This window comes from Ranitomeya variabilis, chromosome 6, assembly GCF_051348905.1.
Source record: "Ranitomeya variabilis isolate aRanVar5 chromosome 6, aRanVar5.hap1, whole genome shotgun sequence".
Classification (NCBI taxonomy): domain Eukaryota; kingdom Metazoa; phylum Chordata; class Amphibia; order Anura; family Dendrobatidae; genus Ranitomeya; species Ranitomeya variabilis.
In genome coordinates this window covers 359,598,218-359,624,317 of record NC_135237.1, presented here as the reverse complement: position 1 = coordinate 359,624,317, position 26,100 = coordinate 359,598,218, and the positions used below count along the sequence as shown (strand labels likewise).

Sequence of the window (26,100 nt, the reverse complement as noted above, 5' to 3'; positions counted from 1 at the left end):
TGTATAGATACAATTTTAAATCACCAGCCCTGCAGATTTCACAGCTGCTCTCCTAATCTCGCAATCTGAAGCTGTGTGCTTGTTCAAATGCCTTATTTATCTTTTTGTATAAATACAGTACAGACTCAAAACAAACAATGGATAGCTGAAAGTGTTACAGCAGAACTTGTGATGGGCTTTATGGTTCTACTAATACTTGTTCTATTCACCAGAGCTGTCACTCAATGAGGAGAGCACACCTTGCTAGAAGCTAAAAAAATAACTGCTGAAAAGACGTGTGAATATGCTTTAAAGGGAGCTTGTCACCAGAAAAAAAACCCCACTATTAACCTGCAGATATGGGGTTAATCTGCAGGTTAATAGCATTCAGGCTATGTGCACACGTTCAGGTTTTTTCCGCGTTTTTTCGAGATAAAAACGCTATAAAAACTCATTAAAAATGCATACATTATTCATCCTATCATTTAGAATGCATTCTGCATGTTTTGTGCACATGGTGCGTTTTTCCGCTAAAAAAAAAAGCATCGCGGTAAAAAAAAGCAGCATGTTCATTAATTTTGCGGGTTTTCCGCGTTTTTCCTGCAATTCTATGCATTTGGAAAAAACTGCACAAAAAAAATCACAAAAAACGCGTCAAACACGCATGAAAAACCGCAAAAAAATGCATGCGGATTTCTGGCAGAAATGTCCAGTTTTTGTCAGGAAAATTTCTGCAAGAAATCCTGACGTGTACACATACAGTGCCCGCACTTATCAGAATGCGGAGAGTATACAGAGTGATGGCTGTAACCATGCCCCCGCCATTGACTGACACTGGCTGTGTAATGGGGACGGCTGTTAGTCAGTGCCGGGGGTGCAGTTACAAGCGCCGCTCTGTATTCTCATGTGACTGAACCTGCAGCGGCGCCGGCCCATGACTGAAACCCAAACACTGTTGTGGGTAATAAAATTAATCTTCTCCCTGCAGAGTTTGGGTAAGTGCGTGCTCCGGCCAGGTTAACCCCATATCTGCAGGTTAATAGGGTTTTTCTGGTGACAGGTTCACTTTAAATCTTTTATGCTCTATACCATTCAATGGCGTATCAATCTATTCATATAAAATATGTCTTCTGTCAGTGCTTTTTTGAGACGTCATCCAGAATAAAAAAAAATTGAGAAAACCTGTGACAACATAGTAAAGTGATGGTTCGGACGGTCTCTGGAACATATAAAATCACACCAGCCCTGAGATGTTCCCCAATGATTACCACAAATACTGGCGAAAACATCATGGTTCTTCGGTATTAAATGTCAAACCGCATTGTATACTGTACCATGCGACTTTTATTGCGAGTCCATTTCCTTATAATCTCTACTGATATAATCACATTTTTAAATCAGTAAATAATAGTATCTGGTAAGCACACTCACCTCAGACAGACCAGAAACTTTTCCTTTCTCTAATGGCTTTGTGATGGATGGTGTGTAAACCTTGGACTCAGAAAATGGATTTCCTTTCATGTAATGCTTTCCTGCTTCAAAAATTTCTACTTCAACCATTTTCCCTATGAATGCTTGGTCTTTTGGGACAAGGACCTTGAGAAGATAAATATATAAGAAAAGAAGAAAAATTGAACCAGCATGATTAATATCAGATTTTGTAGGTTTTAATATTCACTATTTTAAATGGGATGACTATTTTGAGAAAACAGAGTTTTAAAACTAAAATGCATGTACTTTGGTCTACAAATCATTTTTTGCAATGGGGGTTTCATTATGAAAAATTGGGTTTTATTATAATTGTTGCACTTTTTTACAAGTTCTTTGTTTTGCTACATATTCAATTTTAATGAGGTTTGTGGCCATAAATTAGCTGAGAGGAGACAGATAAAAGTTTCAAAGTTTCCTCTAAAACGATCACAACGAGCACACCGATGGATTCAGAGGTAAAGAAGTTGGCCATTTTCTCTTGCTAGTGCAGCTTTCCTCACCCAGACCAGCACTTCTGTCCATACAATGGCTGCTGGTGGAGGAGCGTGTGAACACATCTGTCCATCAAACTCATCCAAATGTAAAACACCCCACATGCGAAATCTGCCTAATGAAGGAGGCTAATGGACAAGTCCGGTCACATTCTCCTCCACAACCAGACAGTGTTGGTCAGGTTATGAGGAAAGCTACACTAACAAGAGAAGTGGCTGACCTCCTTACCTGAGAATCCATCAGTTGTAAACGCAAAACAGTTAAACCAAAATGGTCATTCCAAAAAACATGCATTTAGGTAGAACAAAAAATGTGGCAAAAGATTGCCAACCCCTTTAATAGTAAAAGTTGGGAATAAAAGGCTTAGTCTCATCATGAAGCAAAGCGCTTTTTCCTGAATGTAACATCAGTAACACCTAACAAATGTCATTTAGAATAACAGCTAGTTATGAGGGGCTACTCAAGCACCAATTGCTAAGTCAGCATCCCTTACACCCAAGCTACTATTTAGATGCTTTTTTTAAAAGAACTGTTGTGACAACGTACTGGAGGGCAGAAATATATCACTGAGGTTGTTAGCGTCAGTGATATGAACATAGGAAAATGCTCCAGCACACTAGGTGCTGAGAGGGGCTAATTGGCCATGTTTAGGGCTAAGTTGAGTGAATAGCTGTATTGCGGGTGGGAGGCTGTTCACCATATCTCCCAGGATGGAGTCCAGAGGATAAATACACAGCCTCCTGGCTCATTCAGGGTTTGGTGTGTCTGGAGGTGCAAGCTCCAGAGCTGTTTTCATGATAAGGAAAGCTGAACCTTTTGTTATTTTTTCCTGAGCGGGCGGATCCCAGCAGAAACACAAACTATGCCATAGTTAAGCTTTGATTTTCTGCTAGGCCAAAATGGCATTATTTATTTTGCCAACGTTGCACTGGTTTATGCAGTACCTTTAATAAATCAGTCAGAGATTTAAAGAGACAGCGTTCCTGTGTCTACCTCTATGAGCAGCTGAGTGAGCCGATCTCCCCCAGATGGTGGAGAATGCTGGCAACTTCCCCAGGGAGTACGTGTGATGGCTGTGGGTAATCTGCGGCGGTTAGCCACAAAGCAAAGTCAAATAGCATGGAGGAACACCTGGTGCAAGTCCAACAGTAGACAAGTAAGCTGCTCATACAACAGCTCCAGCACCAGCAGCAACAGCACCGACAACAGCAGCAGATTGACTTACTCAGAGGTGATTCATGGTAAGGAGGCCTCTCCAACTACAAGTCTAGGTGATGTCTCATATGTCCGGAAGGCGGTAAGACGAGCCATGCAAAAAATGACCCCAGGTGATAATGTTGAGGCATTTTTGATACTGTTTGAAAGGGTGGCAGAAGAAGCTGCCACCGGCACAGTGGGCACAATTGCTGTTCCCCCATCTAAAGGGTGAGCCCCAAAAATCCACCATTGGGCGTATTGCGCTGACAAACCCCCTCACTCCCCCCAAATGTTCGAACTACTACATCTGGTACAGAAGTGGTCACAGCCAGAGCCCTCTACCCCAGCCATGATGGTCAAGAGAGTTCTTATGGACAGATTAATTCACTCCCTTCCTAGGCTGGTGCAGACCTGGGTTGCCCAGGAAGACCCCGGGCATGCAGACGACCTAGTTGGCCTATTGGAAAGGTACCAGATAGTCAACATTTCCTTAAGGAAATCAGGTGGTGTTGCATCCCTGTACTATATACCCAGAAGAAGCTTGACTCTCAAAAGAAGTGCAGTAGAGCCTCAAATGGGGGAAGTCCGAGGTCCCAAGGGGTCGCAAAAGGTTTGCCAAAGGCCGCTTCTAAGGATTTAATTTGTAGGAGAAGTCACGGTCACATCATAAAAAGTAGCCTCACCAAAATCTTGTCAAATGACAAATGCACTAGCAGGATGCAGCAGGCCAACACTGATAAAGGCTGGAGCAGCACAGATGCAAGCTACTGATGAAAACAACCACCCACTCATCTAAATAATGGAGGGGTTGGCTGCCTAGTAGCAAAAATGCACACAGATAGGGCTTGCATAGGACGCTATTCACACAGGTAAGTGTGATGCACAGTGTCTGGATAACAGCCTATTGATCACGCCCATAGTATTAGCAGGCGGACTGTCCAGCACTATATATATATATATATATATATATATATATATATATATATATATATATATATATATATATATGCACCACACAGAAACACCAAGCCAACATAAAGGGGCCTAGCTGCATCCTGCAAAAAATGATAAAAAGTGCAATAAAAAGATGAAAAAGTTAATGCATACAATAAATACATTAAAATAGGTATTGGTTACTATTTTGGCCAAAATGGATAAGCTTGCAACCAACAGTCCAAGGCACATAGCCGTCCGTTGTCCTCTGTCTGCCAAACCAATGAACTGTAGCATAGCAAAGGACTACCCCGTTGCTAGAGTGTTTATAAAATCGAACTGTGGCACTATGTCCCATGAGGTTCGAGTAGTTAAAGACCTGCTACACCCAGTAATAATAGGGTGGGACTTTTGTTTGTTTTGGGACTTATGTTAAAAGGCGGTGGCGCCAAGTTAATCAGATAGGAGCCACTTAAAACATGAATAATCCCAATCGCAGTTGGAGGCAGATGAGTTCCTACTGTGTGTCCTTGCTGGTGATGAGGACAAGACAGTGACCCATGAGGCACATATTCCTTAGTTGGATGTTTCAGGGAGAAATTTTGTGCCTGCTAAAATAGAGGACCTTACTTTAAAAAGGGCATGGGGCAATGTTACTGTGATAACTGGTTACCCAAAAGTCGGCGGCCGACGCCTGGTTTCCATACGTCACAGTAAATGAGGATATGTAAAATCGGGTCACTAAACTGAGAGGGGACGTATTAGAGCAGCTGTTAGTAACGGGACCCTGTAGGGCTAGAACTGTCGAATTCTCATGTCTTGGGTGGGCATCTGTCCAAAACCCAGGAGTGGGTATTTCAAAGGTTCAACTGGCCCAGGTGTCACCGAAAGATTAATTATTGTTGGTCCTTTCCTACCTGTCAGCTAACTGCTCCTGTCTCCCACTTTCGCAGTTCTCTAGTGCTGTTACCCATTAAAGAGGTCCCATTTGAAGTAATTGCCATGGACCTTGTCGGGTCCCTATTTAAGTCTGCTAGAGGGCACCAATATATCCTGGTGGTCATGGACTATGCAAAAAGGTACTCGGAGGCAGTAGCACTAAGAAACTCCTCCTCCAGGAGAAGAGCCTGAGAGATAGTTCATATTTTCTCCGAGACGGGCCAGCCAAAGGAGATCCTGATGGACTAAGAAATGCCATGTATGTCCAAGGTAATGAGAGAGTTATGTAAGGATCTCCAAATTTCACAACTCTGGACGTCTGTGTACCAACCGCAGACGGATGGCCTGGTGGAGAGGTTCAATAAGACACTGAAGTCCATGCTTAAGAAGGTCATGGAAAAGGATGGCCAAGACTGGAATTGCCTACTCTGGTATCTGCTGTTCTCGATTAGGGAAATGCCACAAGCCTCTACGGGGTTTTTGCTGTTCGAGTTGTTAAAGGAAGGCACACTCGGGGATTTCTATATATTGTGACGGATACCTGGGAAGCAGAGGATACACTCCATCAAAGTATCATCGAGCATGGGGCCCAGATGCTGGACAGGATTGCAAGGATGATGCCGATCCTGAAGGAGAGCCTCCTTCAAGCACAAGCCCAGGGAGAGCCTCATTCAAGCACAAAAAGCCCAGGCAAGGGTCTACAATTGTATGGCGAGTCAGAGACAGTTTAGCCCTGGAGACCGATTGTTGGTGTTGATCCTCACGGTTGAAAGTAAATTTCAAAGGGGCCATGCGAAGTGGTCAAAAAGCTGATTGACATCATCTACATGGTCCACCAGCAAGGGAGAAGAAAGCCATACCAAGTGCACCAAATCAATATGCTTAAACTGTGGTGAGACAGGGAACCGGTGGAAGCTACGTGCCTGGAGGTAAATCCTGAGTAACCAATTGCCTAAAGGCAAATAATCGTTAACCCAAGAACTAAAATATAGCTTTTATTTCACCACTAAAGGAAAAGATTAAAAGTCGCACAGGTCAGCTTAGTTTAAAGAGGACACTAATATGCTATTCAATGGACTCACGCCCTATACAGTACTCATTGTCCTGATATTGTATTCAATTATAGGCATATGGATCAAGGTGCGGCCGCTGCCTATATACTAAATCTATTGCCAAAACTAAACTGCCTGATGCTATTTAAAATATTGCCCTAAGCCTCCCCGACATGTTTCGCCAGCGTGACTGGCGTCATCAGGGGATTGAGGCTAGGCAGTAACTTTAATAAACCAATGAAAGATTTAAAGAGGCAACATTCCTATGTCTATCTCTATGATCAGTCAAGTGAGCAAATCTACCATAGTCCTTTTAAATGAATTTGCCTAGGCTTTATAATGCTGATGTATCTAATCATACAGTGAATCAGACAAAACAACGCATCTTTAAGAGGACCACTTTAGCATTTTGTTTCTTTATTGGCCCCTTTGTCAGCAATTAGATATGTGTTTGTTGTGTGCATATTAAAATACTTATTAACTGCTGGCTTCTGCAGTTTCCAGCTCTGCTTCAGGCCTCTTCTACATCATGTGCCCGCAATTCTGGGTTTTTTGTTCCTTTTTTAATGTAAGCCTATGAAAGTCTAGTTCTGAGTCTCATAGGCTTATATTGAAAAAATAACCTTAAGTCCACAGGAGAAGCTGTTTAAACCAGTTGGTCCCCATTGTGGTCATGAAGTCCCAGGAGAGGACTGAAGTAGCGCTGCAAACAACAGACAGCAGTGACCGTTAACTATTTTAATGCACACAGTACACACATTACTGATTGGTAACAGAGGAGACCATAAAAAAGAGTGACTGCTCCTTTAAATATTATTCCATACAGCAGCTTTCAGAGGCAGTATTGCCTTTCTTAAATATATAGTGTTATCAGTAAACGATGCAAGGTTTCCAGGATTGTAATGTAATATAGCATTTAATAGATGTAATTAAAATTGTATTTCAAATTACCATTGTCTTATGAAAAGCAGACGGTAAAAATTAGTGTAATTAGGGTTTCATTTAAAACTCCTTCTGCATACGCATGGTATAAACATGCAAACACGTAAAGTGTTGTTAACAAGGCGGCAACATGAAACAAAATGTGTAATAGACTATAATAAAGGGAATAGAACCTTCCAGCACCGCATACATTATATTTTACAGTCACAGCCAACAGAGACACATGCAAATGTGGAGGGTATTTACATATATTAGATGAGTAGGATGCACAGGTACCATAAAAAACAGTGAACAAGGCAGGAAGAATAAGCTTGAATAAATACAATATAAAACAACTCACATATAAAATAGGTAGCAATATTCAATTCCTTCTGAAATACATATACGATTCCAAATGCAAAACTGTATCAAATCTGATTTCCAAACACATTTTTTTCTAGGCAAATCAAGAACTTGGTAGTTGTAAAAACAAAAGGCATCATCCACATCTGCAACCATTCACAGAGGCTGGCAGTAACCGTTATATATAAACCAAATTTAGATGGCATTGCTTTACTCATTAAGTGCGGTGTTATTTTATGCTGGTTTGCTCTTCACTGCCATTTAACATTATAAGTAGTGTTGAGCATTCCGATACCGCAAGTATCGGCCGATACTTAGCGGTATCGGAATTCCGATACCGAGATCCGATACTTGCCGCGTATCGGATACCGGAATCGGAAGTTCCCAGATTCAAACTGCACGAATTCAGCCAATGAGAATGATTCCAAGTGTGGGCACATCCTGTTTAGCATGGAGGGCATGAAACTACTGGCATGGCTGTGATTGGCTGCTGAAATGATGTCATGCTGCAGTTTAAAAGTCGCTGGCGCCATTTTGCGCTCACTCTGCTGTGAATTCAGTTAGTGACAGGACGCTGTTTGCTGACTGAGGGCCAGTTTAGAGATAGCGATTTGCTTCTTTGTGCTTTTCAAAGGCTAATTTAGCAACCGCTATGTTCACCTACTATTCACCTTGCTTTTGCCTTGTAGCGCTGTTTTCACAGCGATCTGCAAGGTCTGTGTGTGTGTGTGAGTGCAGCCCACTATCTAGTCTGAGTGCAGCCATAGGCCATCCATAGCTGGTTGTATTCAGTTCATGGAGGGTGGTTCATTGCCTCATACTGTTCTTTTTTTTTTTTTCAAGTAGTGTAGTCTGCTGCTCATTTTTTCAAAAAAATCCTATTAGTGTCTTTCCACCCGTCTCCAGCTAACTTGTGGAAAAACACTACATAGGATAACGTAGAGGATGGTTTTTGGGCCTTGCAGCGCCGTTTACGGCTGTCTGCACGGTCTCCGTGTGACTGCAGCTCGCCCTGTAGTCTGTGAGCAGCCATAGCCTGGTTGTCTCCAGCTCAGGGTTCTTCACTGCGTCATACCGTAAAATCAATTTTCCTTTTGTTTTAAGTAGTGCAGGCTGCTGCACATTTTTTCAAAAAATTCCTATTAGTGTCTTTCCACCCGTCTCCAGCTAACTTGTGGAAAAACACTACATAGGATAACGTAGAGGAGGGTTTTTGGGCCTTGCAGCGCCGTTTACGGCTGTCTGCACGGTCTCCGTGTGACTGCAGCTCGCCCTGTAGTCTGTGAGCAGCCATAGCCTGGTTGTCTCCAGCTCAGGGTTCTTCACTGCGTCATACCGTAAAATCAATTTTCCTTTTGTTTTAAGTAGTGCAGGCTGCTGCACATTTTTTCAAAAAATTCCTATTCGTGTCTTTCCACCCGTCTCCAGCTAACTTGTGGAAAAACACTACATAGGATAACGTAGAGGAGGGTTTTTGGGCCTTGCAGCGCCGTTTACGGCTGTCTGCACGGTCTCCGTGTGACTGCAGCTCTCTCTGTTGTCAGTTCAGCCCCCAAAAAATAAATAAATAATAAAGTTCACCAAACAAACACACCAGTGACACCACTTAACATTTGTGTAGGCCACATTAGCTCATATTAAAGTCTAGTCCACACTTTAGAAAATTAGTGTTTCTTATACCTGTTAGGAGTTGTTCAGGAATAAGCACACAAAGCCGTTAGTACTTTTCTGCTTATCTTTATCAGTCAACCAAGATGAAGAAGGCAGTGAGTAAGGCACGTGGGCGTGGGCGCGGAGCAGGGAGAGGACGTGGGGATTCTGTGCCTGCTGCGGGCACCGGTGACTCATCAGCACCCACTTTCACCAGGGAACAGTCCTTCATGCGCAGCTTTGTCGCAGAGCGCCGTACACCGCTGCTGCGTGAAGAACAAATTGAAGCCGTTGTCGGATGGATAGCAGCTAATGCATCAACTTCAATTAGTGCCACATCCTCTCAGACACAGAGCACTGGAGAGCAGCCATCTGTCTCTTCACCACCTGCCAAATTGCCCAGGCAGACAGAGAGCCCAGGACAGGAGCCGTCTCTACTTCTGTTCTCTGAATCTCTTGGCTTGGAAACAGGGGGCCAGCCAAGCAGCATTGGAGAAATGGAAGAAGAGGCAGGGTGCAGTGATGCCCAACCGCTTTTTCTCTCTTCCTCTGAAGAGGCGGGTGGGCCAGTGCCTCCGGTCACCACATCGCAGGACGCATCCGCTGATGACACTCAGGTGCCACTTTCTGGTGCGTGCTCTGCTGCTGAGACTACCCAGGAGGAGCAGTTGGGGGCAGAGGGTAGTGTAGATGATGAGGTCCTTGACCCATCTTGGCGTGAGGGACAGGAAGGTGGTGGGAGCAGCTCTGAGGAAGAGATTCCCCGTACGGCCCAAAGAGGGAGAGGGAGGGGGAAGACTGCGGATCCTGCAGCCTCCGCTTTGGCGCCCGTTAGGAGCATGTCTCTTCCAAAAGCCAAAAAGGGCGCTCCCAAGACTTGCAGTGCCTGGTCCTTTTTTGACACAGTTGCAGATGACATTTGCTATGTCAAATGCAAGGTGTGTCATCACAAAGTCAAAAGAGGTCAAAATGTCAGCAACCTCAATACCTCCAACATGTGGAAACATGTGCGCAACAGGCACGCGGCGGAGTTAGAAAAACACACTGAAGAGCTAGGCCAACCAACAGCGGCAGCTACCACCCTCTTCAGCTCGTGTTGCCTCTTCCTCCAGCTCACACGCAGCTGGTTCGGCTTCCTCCCAGGATCGCCGTGGAAGAACCTCTGGCCCTGTTGTCCAGAGACCCGCTGTAATTCCACCCGCAGCACCACTTTCCCAGTCATCCACACACTCCCAGCCCAGTGTACAGCCATCGGTAGTACAGGCATGGGAGAAAAGGCGGCCTTTCTCGTCAAACCACCCACGAGCACAGGCTCTGACTGCAGGCATTGCCAAACTTCTGTCACTGGAAATGCTGTCATTCAGGCTGGTGGAGACTGACAGCTTCCGTGACTTGATGTCATTGGCAGTCCCACAGTACAATGTGCCCAGCCGCTTTTACTTCAGCAGGCAAGCCGTCCTTGCCCTGCACAAGCATGTGGAGGGACACATAAAACACGCGCTACTGAATGCCGTCAGTAGCAAGGTCCACCTCACCACCGATGCGTGGACCAGTCAACATGGACAGGGGCGATACCTTTCCCTCACTGCCCATTGGGTTAATGTCGTTGAGCCGGGTACAGATCGTGCGAGTGGCGCAGGACGTGTCCTGCCCACTCCAAGGATTGCAGGAATCCATTCTGTACACATTGACTCCTCCTCTTACACCAGTTCCTCAGAATCATCGCTGCAGGAGCCGTCACAGTCCACCTCCACATGGACCCGTGATGAACGTTTACCTGTTACGACCGACATGAGCACAGCCGTGGCCAAACGTCAACAGGTCGTCTTGAAATTAATTTCTTTGGGGAATCGAAGCCACACAGCGCAGGAGCTCTGGAATGCCATCAAGCAGGAGAGCGATGTGTGGTTTGTGCCAGCGAATCTCCAGCCAGGCATGGTAGTGTGTGATAATGGCCGAAATCTGGTGGCATCTCTGGGCCTCGGCAACCTCACTCACATCCCATGTCTGGCACATGTGCTCAATTTGGTCGTGCAGAGTTTTTTGAGGGACTATCCGGATCTTGATGCACTGCTGCACAAGGTCCGCCTAGAGTGTGCTCACTTGCGGCGTTCCAGCACGGCAAAAGCGCGCATTGCGGCTCTGCAGCGCCGACACCACCTGCCGGAACATCGCATCATATGTCACCTACCTACCAGGTGGAATTCCACGTTACATATGTTGGAGCGGTTGTGTGAGCAGCAGCAAGCTGTACTGGAGTACCAGCTGCATCAGGCGCAAAGAAGTCGCACTCCGCGCCGTTCAGACTTCACAACCACAGAGTGAGCCACTATGAATGACGTCTGCCAGGTTTTGCGTCCCTTCGATTATTCCACGCCGATGGCGAGTGCAGATGATGCACTAGTCAGCATGACTGTCCCCCTTATCTGCCTGCTTGAAAAATCACTGCAAGCGCTAAGGGATGATGTTGTGGAAGAGGTGGAGGATGAGGATTCACCATTTCCATCATCTTCTGGACAGTCAGCGCCACGTGGTTCCTCACAAACGCGTAGGCAGGGGACAGTTTGTGAGGAGGATGAGGAGGAGTCAATGGAGGAGGAAGACATCCGTCCAGAGGAGGGAGTTACACAATTGTCCAGTACTCAGTGTGTACAGTGAGGGTGGGGTGATGACGAGCGGGCAGAGATCACGCCTCCAGCAGGGGACAGCGTTTCTTGGGCAGTTGGCAGTCTGCAGCACATGGTGGATTACATGCTGCAGTGCCTGAGAAACGACCGCCGCATCGCCCACATTCTCAACATGTCTGATTATTGGGTGTTCACCCTCCTCGATCCTCGCTACCGGGACAACGTTGAAAGCCTCATCACACCGTTGAACCGGGAGCGAAAAATGCGGGAGTACCAAGACACACTGGTGAATTCCATCATCTTCTCCATTCCAAGTGAGAGAAGTGCTGCTAGTGCATTACAAAGCAGCTCAGTGCGTCCAGGCAGTGGTGGAGGCTCTGCACAAAGAGGGAGCAGAAGCAGTGCCTCTGCCCAAGGCAAGACCAGTATGGCCCAACTGTGGCACAGTTTTCTGTGCCCGCCACAAAAGTCTACACCATCACAAACGGCTCCAGTCAGCAGGAGGCAACGGTTCCGTCAGATGGTGACAGACTACATGTCTTGCCCTCTTGCTGTACTCCCAGACGGCTCTTCACCTTTCAAGTTTTGGGTCTCAAAGCTGGATACATGGCCAGAGCTAAGCCAGTATGCATTGGAGGTGCTGGCTTGCCCTGCGGCTAGTGTATTATCGGAACGCGTCTTTAGTGCTGCAGGTGGTGTACTAACTGACCGTCGCATGCGACTATCCTCCGATAACGTTGACCGGCTTACTTTCCTGAAAATGAACAAGGCCTGGATCTCGCAGGAATTTGCCACTCCTCTTCCTGATTAAATAATTAGCTGACTGTCTACGTTATCCAGGTCTCCTGTTGTGTTCATCTTTCTACCACCTGAACTTAAATTCCTGGGCTCCAACACCGCCAGTTGAGGCTCAGAAGTGCCGTCTGCACAGTCAAAACATACGACCCAGTGTTATTGGGTTTCAGTAACGTCAGCTGATCCCCAGCTGTGTAGCCGGCAATGTGTCCTGCGACCGCCACGCTGACACAACAACTGAAATGTAAGGGAACCTGTCCCCCCCCCCCAAGGCGTTTGTTACTGAAAGAGCCACCTTGTGCAGCAGTAATGCTGCACAAGAAAAAGGTAGCTATTTTTGTTTAGCTCCTTGCACACGCAGAACTTAACACTTATAAAATGTGTCCACTGATACCGTAAAACCGTCCCGGAGGTGGGACTTTCCTTCGTAATATGACGCAGCACAGCTGTCATTCCTACCCCCTTGGCGCCGTGCCCCGGCTCCTCAGCGTTGTTTGATTCCGTCACGGAGCCTGCGCTGTTATGTTATCCCTTGGCCAGGCACACTTAGCGCTGCCCATCTTCTGACATCATTTGGTGTCAGGCTGGCTGCGCCTGTGCGGCCGCGCTGGCCGAGAGCCCGCCTCGCATTGTCTTCTGATTTAATCCCACTGGGGGCCTGAGATCCATGGACATGCGCAGTGCATATCTGAACCTCCGCCTCTCACTCATCTCCCTACGCCTTCTTCAGACTGTGCGCCGTCAGCTGATCCCTAATAGCATGCCACGGCCGTGACGCCGCACAGTCTGAAGAAGCCGTAGGGAGGGGAGTGAGAGGCGAGGATATGCACTGCGCATGGCCACGGATCCCAGGCCCGCGGTGGGATTACATTAGACGACACTGCGAGGCGGGATCTCGGCCAGCGCGGCCGCACAGGCGCAGCCAGCCTGACACCAAATGATGTCAGAAGACGGGCAGCGCAAAATGTGTGCATGGCCAAGGGGTAACCTAACAGCGCAGGCTCCGGGACAGATTCAAACAACGCTGAGGAGGCGGCGCATGGCGCCAAGTGGGTAAGAATGACGGCTGTGCTGCGTCACATGACAAAGGAAAGTTCCACCTACCGGATGGTTTAACGGTGTGAGGGGACACATCTCATAAGTGCTAGGTTCAGCATGTGCAAGGACCATAATTAAAAGAGCTAAGTTTACCTTTTCCAGCATTAGTGCTGTACAAGATGGCTCTTTCAGCTACAAACGCCTGGGGGGGTTAAAGGTTCCCTTTCAACTTGCTCCAGTGCAGGCTTCGGCCTACACTCTGTTCCTGCTGCTGACCCTGGGCTCTAACACCGCCAGTTGGGGCCCAGAAGTGCTGGCTGCACAGAGCCAAACACCTCGCCAATGTGTCAGTGGGGTTCAGCACCACCAGCTGTTCCCCTGCTGTGTAGCCGGCAACGTGTCCTGCAACAGCCACGCAGACACAACAGACCCAAAGCTGCCGCCAGTGCAGGCTTCGGCCTACACTCCGCTCCCCCTGCTCCTCCTGCTGACCCTGGGCTCTAACACCGCCAGTTGGGGCCCAGATGTGCTAGCTGCACAGAGAAAAACACCAGCCAATGTGTCAGTGGGGTTCAGCACCGCCAGCTGTTCCCCTGCTGTGTAGCCGGCAACGTGTCCTGCAACAGCCACGCAGACACAAGAACTGAAATTGAAGGGAACCTGTCCCCCCTCCCCCAGGCGTTTGTATGTTTTACAGGCACCTTGTACAGCGGTAATGCTGCATGTGTGCAAGGTGGCTCATAAACTTATTCTCCTCGCACATGTGGAACTGAACACGTCAAAAATGTGTCCTCTGTGACCATTTAACCGTCCCAGAGGTGTGACTTTCCTTTGTAATGACACGCTGCAACCCCCTTTGTAGCGCTGCCCGTCTTCTGGCATCATTGTTTGGCTGCCTTTGCCTCTGCGGCCGCCCTGACCCACACAACGCCCCTCGGTGTCTTATTTATTTGGACTGCGAGGGTGTGATTGATGGGCATGAGCAGTGCATATGTTCGCCTGTCCCTCATCTCCTTCCGCCTTCTTCAGACTGTGCGGCTTCATGGCCGTGGCATGCGATAAGGGATCAGCTGGCGCCGCACAGTCTGAAGCGGGTGTAAGGACCCGAGTGTGAGAGGCGAATATATGTACTGCGCCAGGCCATGAATCCCAGCCCCGCAGTGTTTTAACTATGTAAAGACACTGCGGGGCTGGGATTTATGGTCATCGCAAACCGCAACGGCCGACATTAAATGATGTCAGAAGATGGGCAGCGCTAACAGCGCAAGGCCAAGGGATAACACGACAGCGCAGACTCCTGTACAGCAAATAACAACGCTCAGGAGGATGCGCCCAGCACCAAGGTGGGATTCTTGACATCTGTGCTGCGTCTCATTACGAAGGGAACTCTCGCCTCCAACACAGTTTGACTGTATAAAGGGCTAAATGTTATACGTGTTTCATTCAGCGTGTGCAAGGAGAAAAATTAAAAGAGCAACCTTTGACTTGTGCAGCACTACTGCTGCATAAGCTGTGGCTCTTCTAGTTTGTAACACCTGAGGGGGGGTTAAAGGTTACCTTTGAAATTGGTTCAATTAGGCTTCGGCCTACACTCCGCTCCCCCTGCTCCTCTTGCTGACCCTGGGCTCTAACACCGCCAGTTGGGGCCCAGATGTGCTAGCTGCACAGAGAAATACACCAGCCAATGTGTCAGTGGGGTTCAGCACCGCCAGCTGTTCCCCTGCTGTGTAGCCGGCAACGTGTCCTGCAACAGCCACGCAGACACAACAGACCCAAAGCTGCCGCCAGTGCAGGCTTCGGCCTACACTCCGCTCCCCCTGCTGACCCTGGGCTCTAACACCGCCAGTTGGGGCCCAGATGTGCTAGCTGCACAGAGAAAAACACCAGCCAATGTGTCAGTGGGGTTCAGCACCGCCAGCTGTTCCCCTACTGTGTAGCCGGCAACGTGTCCTGCAACAGCCACGCAGACACAACAGACCCAAAGCTGCCGCCAGTGCAGGCTTCGGCCTACACTCTGCTCCCCCTGCTGACCCTTTGCTCCAACAACGCTAGTTGGGGCTCTAGGAAGACAAGCTTGAATAGGTCCCCATCCTGGTTCCAGCACCGTCAGCTGGTTCCGGGTAGAGCCTTTGGCTTAGAGGTGCCTCCTTCTGGGTATCCGAGTTCCACCAACGTCAGGTGGTCCTTGGTAGTGCTTTCAGGCACGGGTACCTCCTGCTTAGTAACCGGGTTCCAGTAACGTCAGCTGGTCCTCGGTAGTTCCATTGGCTCTTGGACCTTCGGCTACCCATCCGGGTTCCAGTACCGTCAGCTGGTTCTCGGCAGTGTCTTTTGCTCTTGTACCTTCTGCTCCCCATTCTGGTTCCAGTACCGTCAGCTGGTTCCGGGCAGAGCCTTTGGCTTAGGTGCCTCCCTCTGGGTATCCGAGTTCCACCAACGTCAGGTGGTCCTTGGTAGTGCTTTCAGGCACGGGTACCTCCTGCTTAGTAACCGGGTTCCAGTAAAGTCAGCTGGTCCTCGGTAGTTCCATTGGCTCTTGGACATTCGGCTACCCATCCGGGTTCCAGTACCGTCAGCTGGTTCTCGGCAGTGTCTTTTGCTCTTGTACCTTCTGCTCCCCATCCTGGTTCCAGTACCATCAGCTGGTTCCGGGCAGAGCCTTTGGCTTAGGTGCCTCCCTCTGGGTATCCGAGTTCCACCAACGTCAGGTGGTCCTTGGTAGTGCTTTCAGACACGGGTACCTCCTGCTTAGTAACTGGGTTCCAGTAACATCAGCTGGTCCTCGGTAGTTCCATTGGCTCTTGGACCTTCGGGTAGCCATCCGAGTTCCAGTTCCATCAGCTGTTTCTCGGCATTTTCTCAGCCTTCTTGTACCTTCTGCTACATTTCCAAGTTCAAGAGACTAAAGACGATGACCCGGAAGACCACCCCTAAGATGACGACGACACCAGAGACGACAACCACCGAGATGACGACGACCCTGGAGACGAGGACCCTGAAGACCACCCCGATGACGACGACCCCGGAGACGACGACCCTGGAGACTACGATGACCTGGAAGACCGAGAAGCAGAAGAACAAGAGGCTGCAGAACAAAGAGCAGAAGAACATTAAGCATAAGACTAAATATCAGAGCAAAAGATATTATCTAAATTATAAGCAGAAGAAGACTAAGCAGTGTATGGGGGTGAGTCCGTTCCTCCTCGTGGTGCCCCTGGATAAAGCCTGATGCTGCAGGCCAAACTGAACGCGGACAAATGTAACTCTTTTGTGACAGGCAGAACGGAAGGTGTAATCTTCAAACTTTTATAGATAACAACTATGGGAATGCCTGTCACAAATAAGAATATGATGAAGAAGTTGAATACGAAGAAGATAATAGTTAAATAAAAAGAATATGAACAATGTAAGAAATAAAATAATAGGTAGAAGATGAAGAAGAAGATGAATAAGGTGAAGAAGTTGATGTCAAAGAAGCTGATGATGAGGATAATGAAGAAGAAAGTGTGGGAGAAGTAAAAAAGAAGGTGAAGGGCGTGGAAGTAGTGAAACATCAATATCTGACAAAAAAAAAAAAAAAATAACAGTCAAAATCTTTCTAACGCCGAACGTCATAAAAAAATAAAAATCATGCTATTCTATTTGATTGGGCTAAACCTCTGTGCCTTTAATGTCTCCGCCACCTCCCCCAATACATCCTACATTATTCTTAGTTGTTTTCCTTCATGTAGAATTAACCTACAAGGAAAGAAAGGGTTTATTTTAATTCCGATATTTTCGTCCCATTGACTTGCATTGGGATCGGGTATCGGTATCGGATTAGATCCGATACTTTGACGGTATCGGCCGATACTTTCCGATACCGATACCTTCCAATATCGGAAAGTATCGCTCAACACTAATTATAAGCTATAGCGGCAAGACCAGCAATGCTACGAGAGTCCACCAACATGGCTTACATGTCAACTTATATTGGGATTCCTGTAAAGACATCCACAGATCACTAAGTATACAGTAGGAAGAGTTTAGACTGGGACACAAAACTGGAAAACTAGAGAAAAAGGATAAAAAGTGGACAGACATCCTAAATATAAACTTGAGGTTCATTGGTAAATGTTGGATCTAACAAATCTCAAACTCTTTCACTTAACCGTCATTCTCTGTTTCAGTTTAAAGAAGCACTCCAAGCAAAAATTTTATTCTCTTGATATATTGCAATCATCATATTATATAGCACTGTGTTCTTACAATTGCTTATTTGCCTTTCTACCGAGCTAATTCTTCTCTTTTCCATTAGACCTATGACATCAGGTGTTTATGTTTACAAACTGACTAGCTGAATCCTTCTAAGCTCTATGTAGAAACAGAAGGTCAGTTTTCCCTGCATGAGTCATGAGTCACTGCAAAAGTCCCTGGCAGTGGGGAGAAGTAGCACCTTGGTCAAGAGTTGAAGAGGAGAATGACAAATGCAGGTACAAGAGACTTCCTGTTTCTACATAGAGCAGAGAAAAGAGAACAATTAGTTGGGTAGAAAGGCAAAATGAGCAATTGTAAGTACACAGTGCTAAAATAACATGATGATTGCAGTATATTAAGAGGATAAAAACTTTGATGGCAGGAGTGCTTCTTTAATGTCAGGGATAAGCGATCGTGATTTGTATTAAGATAAAACTACAATTTTTGATGTGTTAGTACGTTAGATGGAAGGGTTGTGATAACAGTACATGTCTATTCTATCTATATTTCATTACTTACCTGTTCATAATAACGATTATGAGAAACATAGTATTGAAGGTCGAATGATTCCTCTGTTACTAAAACTTGTTGCCTTTGACCAATCTGTAAAACAACAACAAAAAAATTAAAGTACATCTTTCATTGAAGTGTTTTTTTTTTTTTTTTATAATAATCTATGTGTGTGTACTTTAGAAATAATACTATTTCTGGCAATTATGTGACATGTACATTGACCTTTTTTTCAAGTTTTCCCCTCTTCAAGCCATATCTCTAATTCTCAGTTGTCTCCAAGCTCAGCTCCAAAATGGTTGAATAGCTGCTACTATGGTGCTTTGTACACAACATACAGAAGAAGCGCTCTTCTCTTGCTCCACTTAAACTCAAAGCAGCAGTTTATATAGGAGACCATTTATTTATTTATTTATTTATTTATTGAGGGAGGGTGCAAATTTGGTTTTATTCAAAAGCAGCATCAGCATAATGAACATTATACAGGTGTAATAAGCGGTGTAGATGTGAAACCAGCACTAGTGTGATACAGAAGTATTAGAAGCTGCTTCCTTCTCCCATGGCTCCATAGACTTCTATGTCCAGCACCTGTAAACAGATCCTTCAGTGAGGGCATAATCCGCCTTCAATGAAGCCAGGTTTTAGCAGTGATTCCAGAATAAACGACCAGTGCAGGAGGCAACGGGAAAGAGAACAGTTGTCTGGAAAGTGAATAAAGAGGCATGCTTTTCTAAGATATATTACAAAAATTCTTATCACCTGTTATATTAGTAATTTGTGAAAGAAAAAATGATAAAAGGATGCTCTTTCATGAGAACAGAGTAATTGTTAAAGGGAACTTGTCTCATCGGACAACGCTATTAGCCAGCAGATATATATATAGGGTCAGTGTCGGACTGGAGAACCTTGGGCCCACCAGAAAAAAATCATTCTTGGGGCCCACTATGTAGCTACATAGAAATATATACAAGACCACCAATTGTGTGGTAAAACACGCTAATAAAAGGGTATAATATAAGGTAGTACAAGTCTTAATTATGTAGCAGGGGTTGGGGTAGCACCCTCATAGAATAAAATGCAGCCCTCATATAGTATAATGCAGCCCCCTCATAGAATTTAATGCACCCCCTCATATATTATAATGAAGCCCCCCTTATAATCCTTTCCACCACCTCCATCATTGTTCTCCCTCTCCACCCCATCATTGTCCTCATCACCACCTCCATCATTGCCTTCTCACCCACCACCCCATCATTGCCCTTTCCTCCACCTCCATTATTGCCTTCTCCCCCACCACCCCCATCATTGCCCTTTCAATCTCCTCCATCATTGTCTTCTTCCCCACCACCACCATCGCCCTTTCAATCTCCTCCATCATTGTCTTCTTTCCCACCACCCCCATCATTGCCTTTTCCACTATCTCTATCATTGCTTTCTCTCCCACCACCCCCATTATTGCCTCCTCCCCCATCACTCCATCGTCCTTTCCATCACCAACATCATTGCCCTCTCCATCATGTACACACACCTCTTTGCACGTTTCCCCTCAGACACCCACACCTCTCTGCACGTTTCCCCACAGACACATACACACCTCTGTCAATTCCCCAGCAGCATCTTCGTCGCCGGCGGCTTCCTCTCCGGCACAGCCGGCGCTGAAAGATGACGTCATCCAGCTGCGCTGCTGTGTCAGACAGGAAGTGCTGGATAGGAAGCAGGACGGATCCCTGCAGCTCCGGTGCCATTTTCTCCTGTAAGCAGCTGAGCTACAGTACAGGCATCGCTCCGTGCCCGCCGCACATGAGGGCAATCTGGCCATGGGCCCCCCGGAGTCGGATAAACGGGACAGATTACCCTCAGTGTTAGCCACCTGCAGGGGCCCTCCTCTACCTCCGAGTCCCTACAGGCTGCACATGCGGTATGTTAGCAACAGCCTGCAGCTAACACTGCCAGCTATTACAGTTTAATTCATATTCACCCCTCTCCACGCCCATGGGGGCATGGGGAAAAGTAAATATTAATTTCTCTTTAGCAGTGGGGACAGGCTTCTGCCTCCTGTATCCCTCTGCTGCTCTGCTGGCTCCGGGTGGGCCCCCCTGACTCACGGGCCCCATAGCAGCTGCATGGTGAGACAATATTAGCGACACACCACTGGCTGGGGGCCCTATATACCAGCAGTTGTCAGTGCCTGGGCCCACTGGAGAATCCACTGGTTCTTCGGTGGGCCTGTCTGACCCTGTACAGGGTTAATCTGCAGATTAATAATATTAGAAAGGTGCTTAGCCCTCATTCTAAGAGAGACTGTAGTACATTTCCACTAAACTTTTGCCTTTTCACAATTAAACATAAAAAAAAGAAAGTAGATGAACACATAAAATTAAATGAATAAGGCACAAATTAAAAACAGGTGAAAAACCAGAAGAAAAAAAAAGATGCAAAAGAAAAATTATGTTATGCTAACTGCTTATTAATCATGCTATAAAAAACTACCTCGCTGAATATGTATCACACTGAAAGTGGATAAGGTGCCATGCAGCACATCGTGAAGTTGTGGCCTGTTAGGTGGCGGACTCAGGTACTGCTCTGAGGCCCCAATGCTTTCAGTTACGCCTCCGGCTTGCTTTACTGCCAACTAGGTTTTAACCCGCTGGCCATAAATTTTATGCCTGTGTCCCAGCAATGACCACCACAATGCATTCTTTGCTCAGCGATTGATTGCCATGCCTATAGAACATGATAGAGTTATGAAGCACTGCACCATTTTTCAGCAGTTTGAATGAAAATCTATCAAGTATAATGATAGCTGAGCAATTATTTGTTAAAATGGACATGTAGGTGGAATTGACCCAATCAGCCCAGGATAAGTAGAGGCCAGTGGACAGGATGCAAATATTCACACTTGAGCCAAGCGCTCCGTGTGCTACTGATTATATATAAAGTGTCATAAATGTTTCTCTGTGGACAGCACATGTTCAAATTCTGTACTATATGGAGACATAACACTGCGCGGAAGGGCTTAACAGTGCCCGTCGCTGCCAGGAATAACACCAATATTAAAATGTTTGGAAATAGCTTGACAAAATGTATTTCCTCTTGTGAAATGTATACCAACTAGTGCAGTTCAAACAATTCGGGATTACTGGCAGCTAGTGCTGGCCGAGATCAGACCATTGCAGATTAACTTTCTAGTTTTGCCCTCTCCCAGAGATCAAAAGCATTACAAATTGCATATATTATCCGAGCACGTACGAATGTATTCAATTAACGCATGCAATACCTTTTACAATGGTTGGAGGCTATAAAGTTTCATATGGAGGATTATCACATAGAGCGTGGGCCTTGACCTCAGAAATCATAGCTAAGGAAATATTTTTATATACCGCGGAGGCTCTGTACATTACTGCCATCTATAGCTTTTATATGGATAGCTGCACATCAAATCCACCCAAAAATAAATGAAGCAAATGTTTTATACCATGCAGTAATTGCACATAAAACAGAAAGCATGTGTGGTGATTACTAAACAATGCTCCATTCATAAGGTGATGGCAATCACTTTATGATCGGTGTTATCAGCGTTTCACCCCCTTCATTCTGGGGATTAGGGATCAGGGGTGCACAATCTGCGGCACGGGGGCCACATGCGGCCTGCAATTCCATTCAATGGGCAGAAAAATGTTTCACTGACAGATCAGCTATATGTTGGCAGTGTGATGCAGTGACCTCTGTTACAGGTAGGAGGCGCTGCATGGTCTCTCCAGATACGCATGGAGGCGTATTGAGGCCAAAGGAATGCATGGCAGTCGCAGGCATAACTATGGTGATGACACAAAGTCTGGCATTATTGTGAATGGCCGGTATGTGTGTCGCAGAGGAAGATACTCTGCGCTGTCAGCCTGAAGTAAGGTTGTTCTGGGACCTGTAGTCCTACAAGTAATTGTGTTGTTTTAGAGGGAGGCTAGCAGGGCTAGTTCTGAGAGCTGGGAGGGTCGAACTAGCCACACACACATGCCTCCCACCAATGGGAGTGGTTACAGCTTGATAATGTGACCAGGGTGTGGGTCACATGGTTCCTGTGTATGGACATGAACGGTGTTTGGCTGGAAGGTCCTGTGAGAGGAAAGGCCTGGGTGTTGGGAGGTCCAGAGTGTGGACTGGATCCCTGAAGAGCACCTGGTGAGGCTGTGATACTGAGTGGCCTCTCTGTTGGGAGGTCCTGTGTGTGGACTGGATCTCTGAAGAGCACGAGGTGAGGCCAGGGATCTGCAGAGTCGGTGACCGCTACTGTGTGGGGGAAGCTACTGTCCTTCGGTGGGTCTGGAACTGACTAATGTGTGCCTGCCAGGCAAGTTGGTGATCCCCGTAGGCAGCTTCTCCGGAGGACAGGACCCGTGTTATGCCAGCCAGTGGAAACCTGCAACGCTCACAAGCAGGTAATCCAGACTGTGTGTGTTTGGCTCCAGTGAGCCTGAATATTGGACTCTACCAAGAGTGTATGGTCACAGTCCTGATGGAGCAGAGTCATGCTATGAACACTTACTTTGTTTTGCCATGCTATGAGGGCTGTTACTTTGTGTTTGGTGCCACTGGGGTTTATGGAGTAATAAAACCCAGCTGAACTTTTGAAGAAATATGATCTTGCTGTGTTATATCGCTGCCAAGCGAGTATTCCCCAACCCGATAGTGAGTGCTATCTCACAGCAGCCACACAGAAGAGTAGTGGCCGGCAGCTGAGGAGCAGGGACTGGCAAGTACTAATGGTGCCTCAAACATCAGGAAAATGGGGTCTTCTCACCCATTCAGCACTCCAGAAAGGACTATGTGATTTAGACAAATGGCGTCCGTGACTATCTCAACTGTAGTTTATGGGAAGACTGAAACATTCGGCAATAAGCAAAAAAACATGACCAATTCTGAAGAGCCATGTGCATGCATGACCTCTCCTTTTTTAAAGCCTGTTCACACACCTTTTACGAGGATTAAAGAAGCCGATTTTACTGCAAATCCACATTAAACAATGCTTCAAATACTCTCTGAATAAACTTCCTATTGGTTTTACTACAAAATGTTAAACATAACCTGAAAAAAAACAGCATGTGTGCAGTATAGGGGTATGTGTCCACGTTCAGGATTGCATCAGGATTTGGTCAGGATTTTTCATCAGTATTTGTAAGCCAAAACCAGGATTGGAACAATTAGAGGAAAAGTATAATAGAAACATATGCTCCACTTCTGTATTTATCACCCACTCCTGGTTTTGGCTTACAAATACTGATGAAAAATCCTGACCAAATCCTGATGCAATCCTGAACGTGGACACATACCCTATGAGTTTTCCCATTAACATCAGTCGATAACTTATTCAAAAAGTATTTGACATGGTTTGAACCACCAACTGCTTCACAGAAATGTATTATGTTGAGCCGTAAAAATAGAAAACAACAACACATTTTTCCGACAAAAATGTTCTTTTAGCCCCAATTTTATTTAATTTTCATAATAGTAACAGCAGAAAATGCACCATAAAAGTTTTTGTACAATTTCTCCTGAGCAGATACCCAAAATATGCAGGAAAACTACTGTTTGTGCGCACAGCAGGGCTCGAAATGGAAGTAGCACCACTTTAATTTTTGAATGCAACATTTGCTGGAATCATTAGTGGACGCCATTTTGAGTTTGGAGAGCCCCTGGTGTGCCTAAAGAGTGGAAACCCCAACAAGTGACCCCATTTTAGAAACTAGACCTCTCCAATAACTTATCTAGATGTGTGGTGATTATCTTGAACCCCCAGGTGCTTCGTAGAAGTTGATAACGTTGAGCGGTGGGAAAAAAAAATCACATTTTAAAACACAAAAATGCTTTTTAGCCCCAAATGTTTTATTTTCACAAGAGTAACAGGAAAAAAATGGACCCCAAAATGTGTTGTGCAAACTCTTCTGAATACGCAGATACCCCATATGTGGGAGAAAACTATCGTTTGGGCGCACGGCAGTGCTCAGAAAGGATGGAGTGACATTTTGGAACACAGACTTTAATGGATTGTTCTGCAGGTGTCATGTCGGGTTTGGAGAGCCCCTGGTTTGCATAAACAGTGGAACCCCCCCCACAAGTGACACCATTTTGAAAACTAAACCCCTCAAGGAATTTATCTAGCTGTGTGGCGAGCACCTTGAACCCCCAGGTGCTTCACAGATGTTAATAACGTTGAGCCATGAAAATAAAAAATAAAAAATCACAAAAATGTTGTTTTAGCCCCAATTTTTTTATTTTCACAAGGTTAAAGAGAATCTGTCACCTCAAAAATCGTATATGAGATAAGGCCTCCGGCATCAGGGGCTTATCCACAGCATTCTGTAATGCTGTAAATAAACCCCCGATGTCACCTGAAAGGTAAGAAAAACAGGTTATATTATACTCACCCAGGGGCGGTCCCGCTGCGGTCCGACGCCTCCTATCTTCATACGATGGCATCCTCTTCTTGTCTTCCTGCTGCGGCTCCGGCGCAGGCGTACTCTGACCTTTCCCGGCACCTGTGCACTGCAGTACTTTGCTCTGCCCTCAACAGGGCAGAGAAAGTACGCTTGCGCCGGAGCCGTGGCAGGAAGACAAGAAGAGGACGTCAGCGTATGAAGATGGGAGGCGCCGGACCCGGACTGCGACGCCCTTCGGACCCGAACAGAACCGGGACCGCCCCTGGGTGAGTATAATATAACCTGTTTTTCTTACCTTTCAGGTTACATCGGGGGCTTATCTACAGCATTATAGAATGCTGTAGATAAGCCCCTGATGCCGGTGACCTTATCTCATATACGATTTTTGGGGTTACATAGTTACATAGTTATTGAGGTTGAAGGAAGACTTTAAGTCCATCTAGTTCAACCCATAGCCTAACCTAACATGCCCTAACATGTTGATCCAGAGGAAGGCAAAAAAACCCCATGTGGCAAGGAGTAACTCCACCATGGGGAAAAAAATTCCTTCCCGACTCCACATACGGCAATCAGACTAGTTCCCTGGATCAACGCCTTATCAAGGAATCTAGTGTATATACCCTGTAACATTATACTTTTCCAGAAAGGTATCCAGTCCCCTCTTAAATTTAATTAATGAATCACTCATTACAACATCATACGGCAGAGAGTTCCATAGTCTCACTGCTCTTACAGTAAAGAATCCGCGTCTGTTATTATGCTTAAACCTTCTTTCCTCCAGACGTAGAGGATGCCCCCTTGTCCCTGTCTCAGGTCTATGATTAAAAAGATCATCAGAAAGGTCTTTGTACTGTCCCCTCATATATTTATACATTAAAATAAGATCACCCCTTAGTCTTCGTTTTTCCAAACTAAATAGTCCCAAGTGTAATAACCTATCTTGGTATTGTGGACCCCCCAGTCCTCTAATAACCTTGGTTGCTCTTCTCTGCACCCGCTCCAGTTCAGCTATGTCTTTCTTATACACCGGAGACCAGAACTGTGCACAGTATTCTAAGTGTGGTCGAACTAGTGACTTGTATAGAGGTAAAATTATGTTCTCCTCATGAGGATCTATGCCTCTTTTAATACATCCCATTATTTTATTTGCCTTTGTAGCAGCTGCCTGACACTGGCCACTGAATATGAGTCTGTCATCCACCCATACACCCAGGTCTTTTTCATTGATGGTTTTGCCCAGAGTTTTAGAATTAAGCACATAGTTATACATCTTATTACTTCTACCCAAGTGCATGACCTTACATTTATCCCCATTAAAACTCATTTGCCATTTATCAGCCCAAGCTTCTAGTTTACATAAATCATCCTGTAATCCTGACAGATTCCCTTCAACAGCGGAAAATGGACCCCAAAATTTGTAGTGCAATTTTATCTGAGTATCTTTTG

General features: G+C 46.1%; 1 protein-coding gene across 3 annotated transcripts in view; it reads right to left on the bottom strand.

The window, feature by feature from the left end:
• The window catches only part of CDKAL1 (CDKAL1 threonylcarbamoyladenosine tRNA methylthiotransferase), a 1,052,012-nt gene that overhangs the window by 78,255 nt on the left and 947,657 nt on the right, over positions 1-26,100 (bottom strand). For all 3 annotated transcript variants that reach the window (XM_077269963.1, XM_077269960.1, XM_077269961.1), the window contains exons 14-15: positions 18,233-18,316; positions 1,411-1,575 (exon numbers count right to left, since the gene is read on the bottom strand). In XM_077269963.1, the coding sequence (XP_077126078.1) occupies positions 1,411-1,575; positions 18,233-18,316 (249 nt within the window). The remainder of the gene's footprint in view (positions 1-1,410; positions 1,576-18,232; positions 18,317-26,100) is intronic.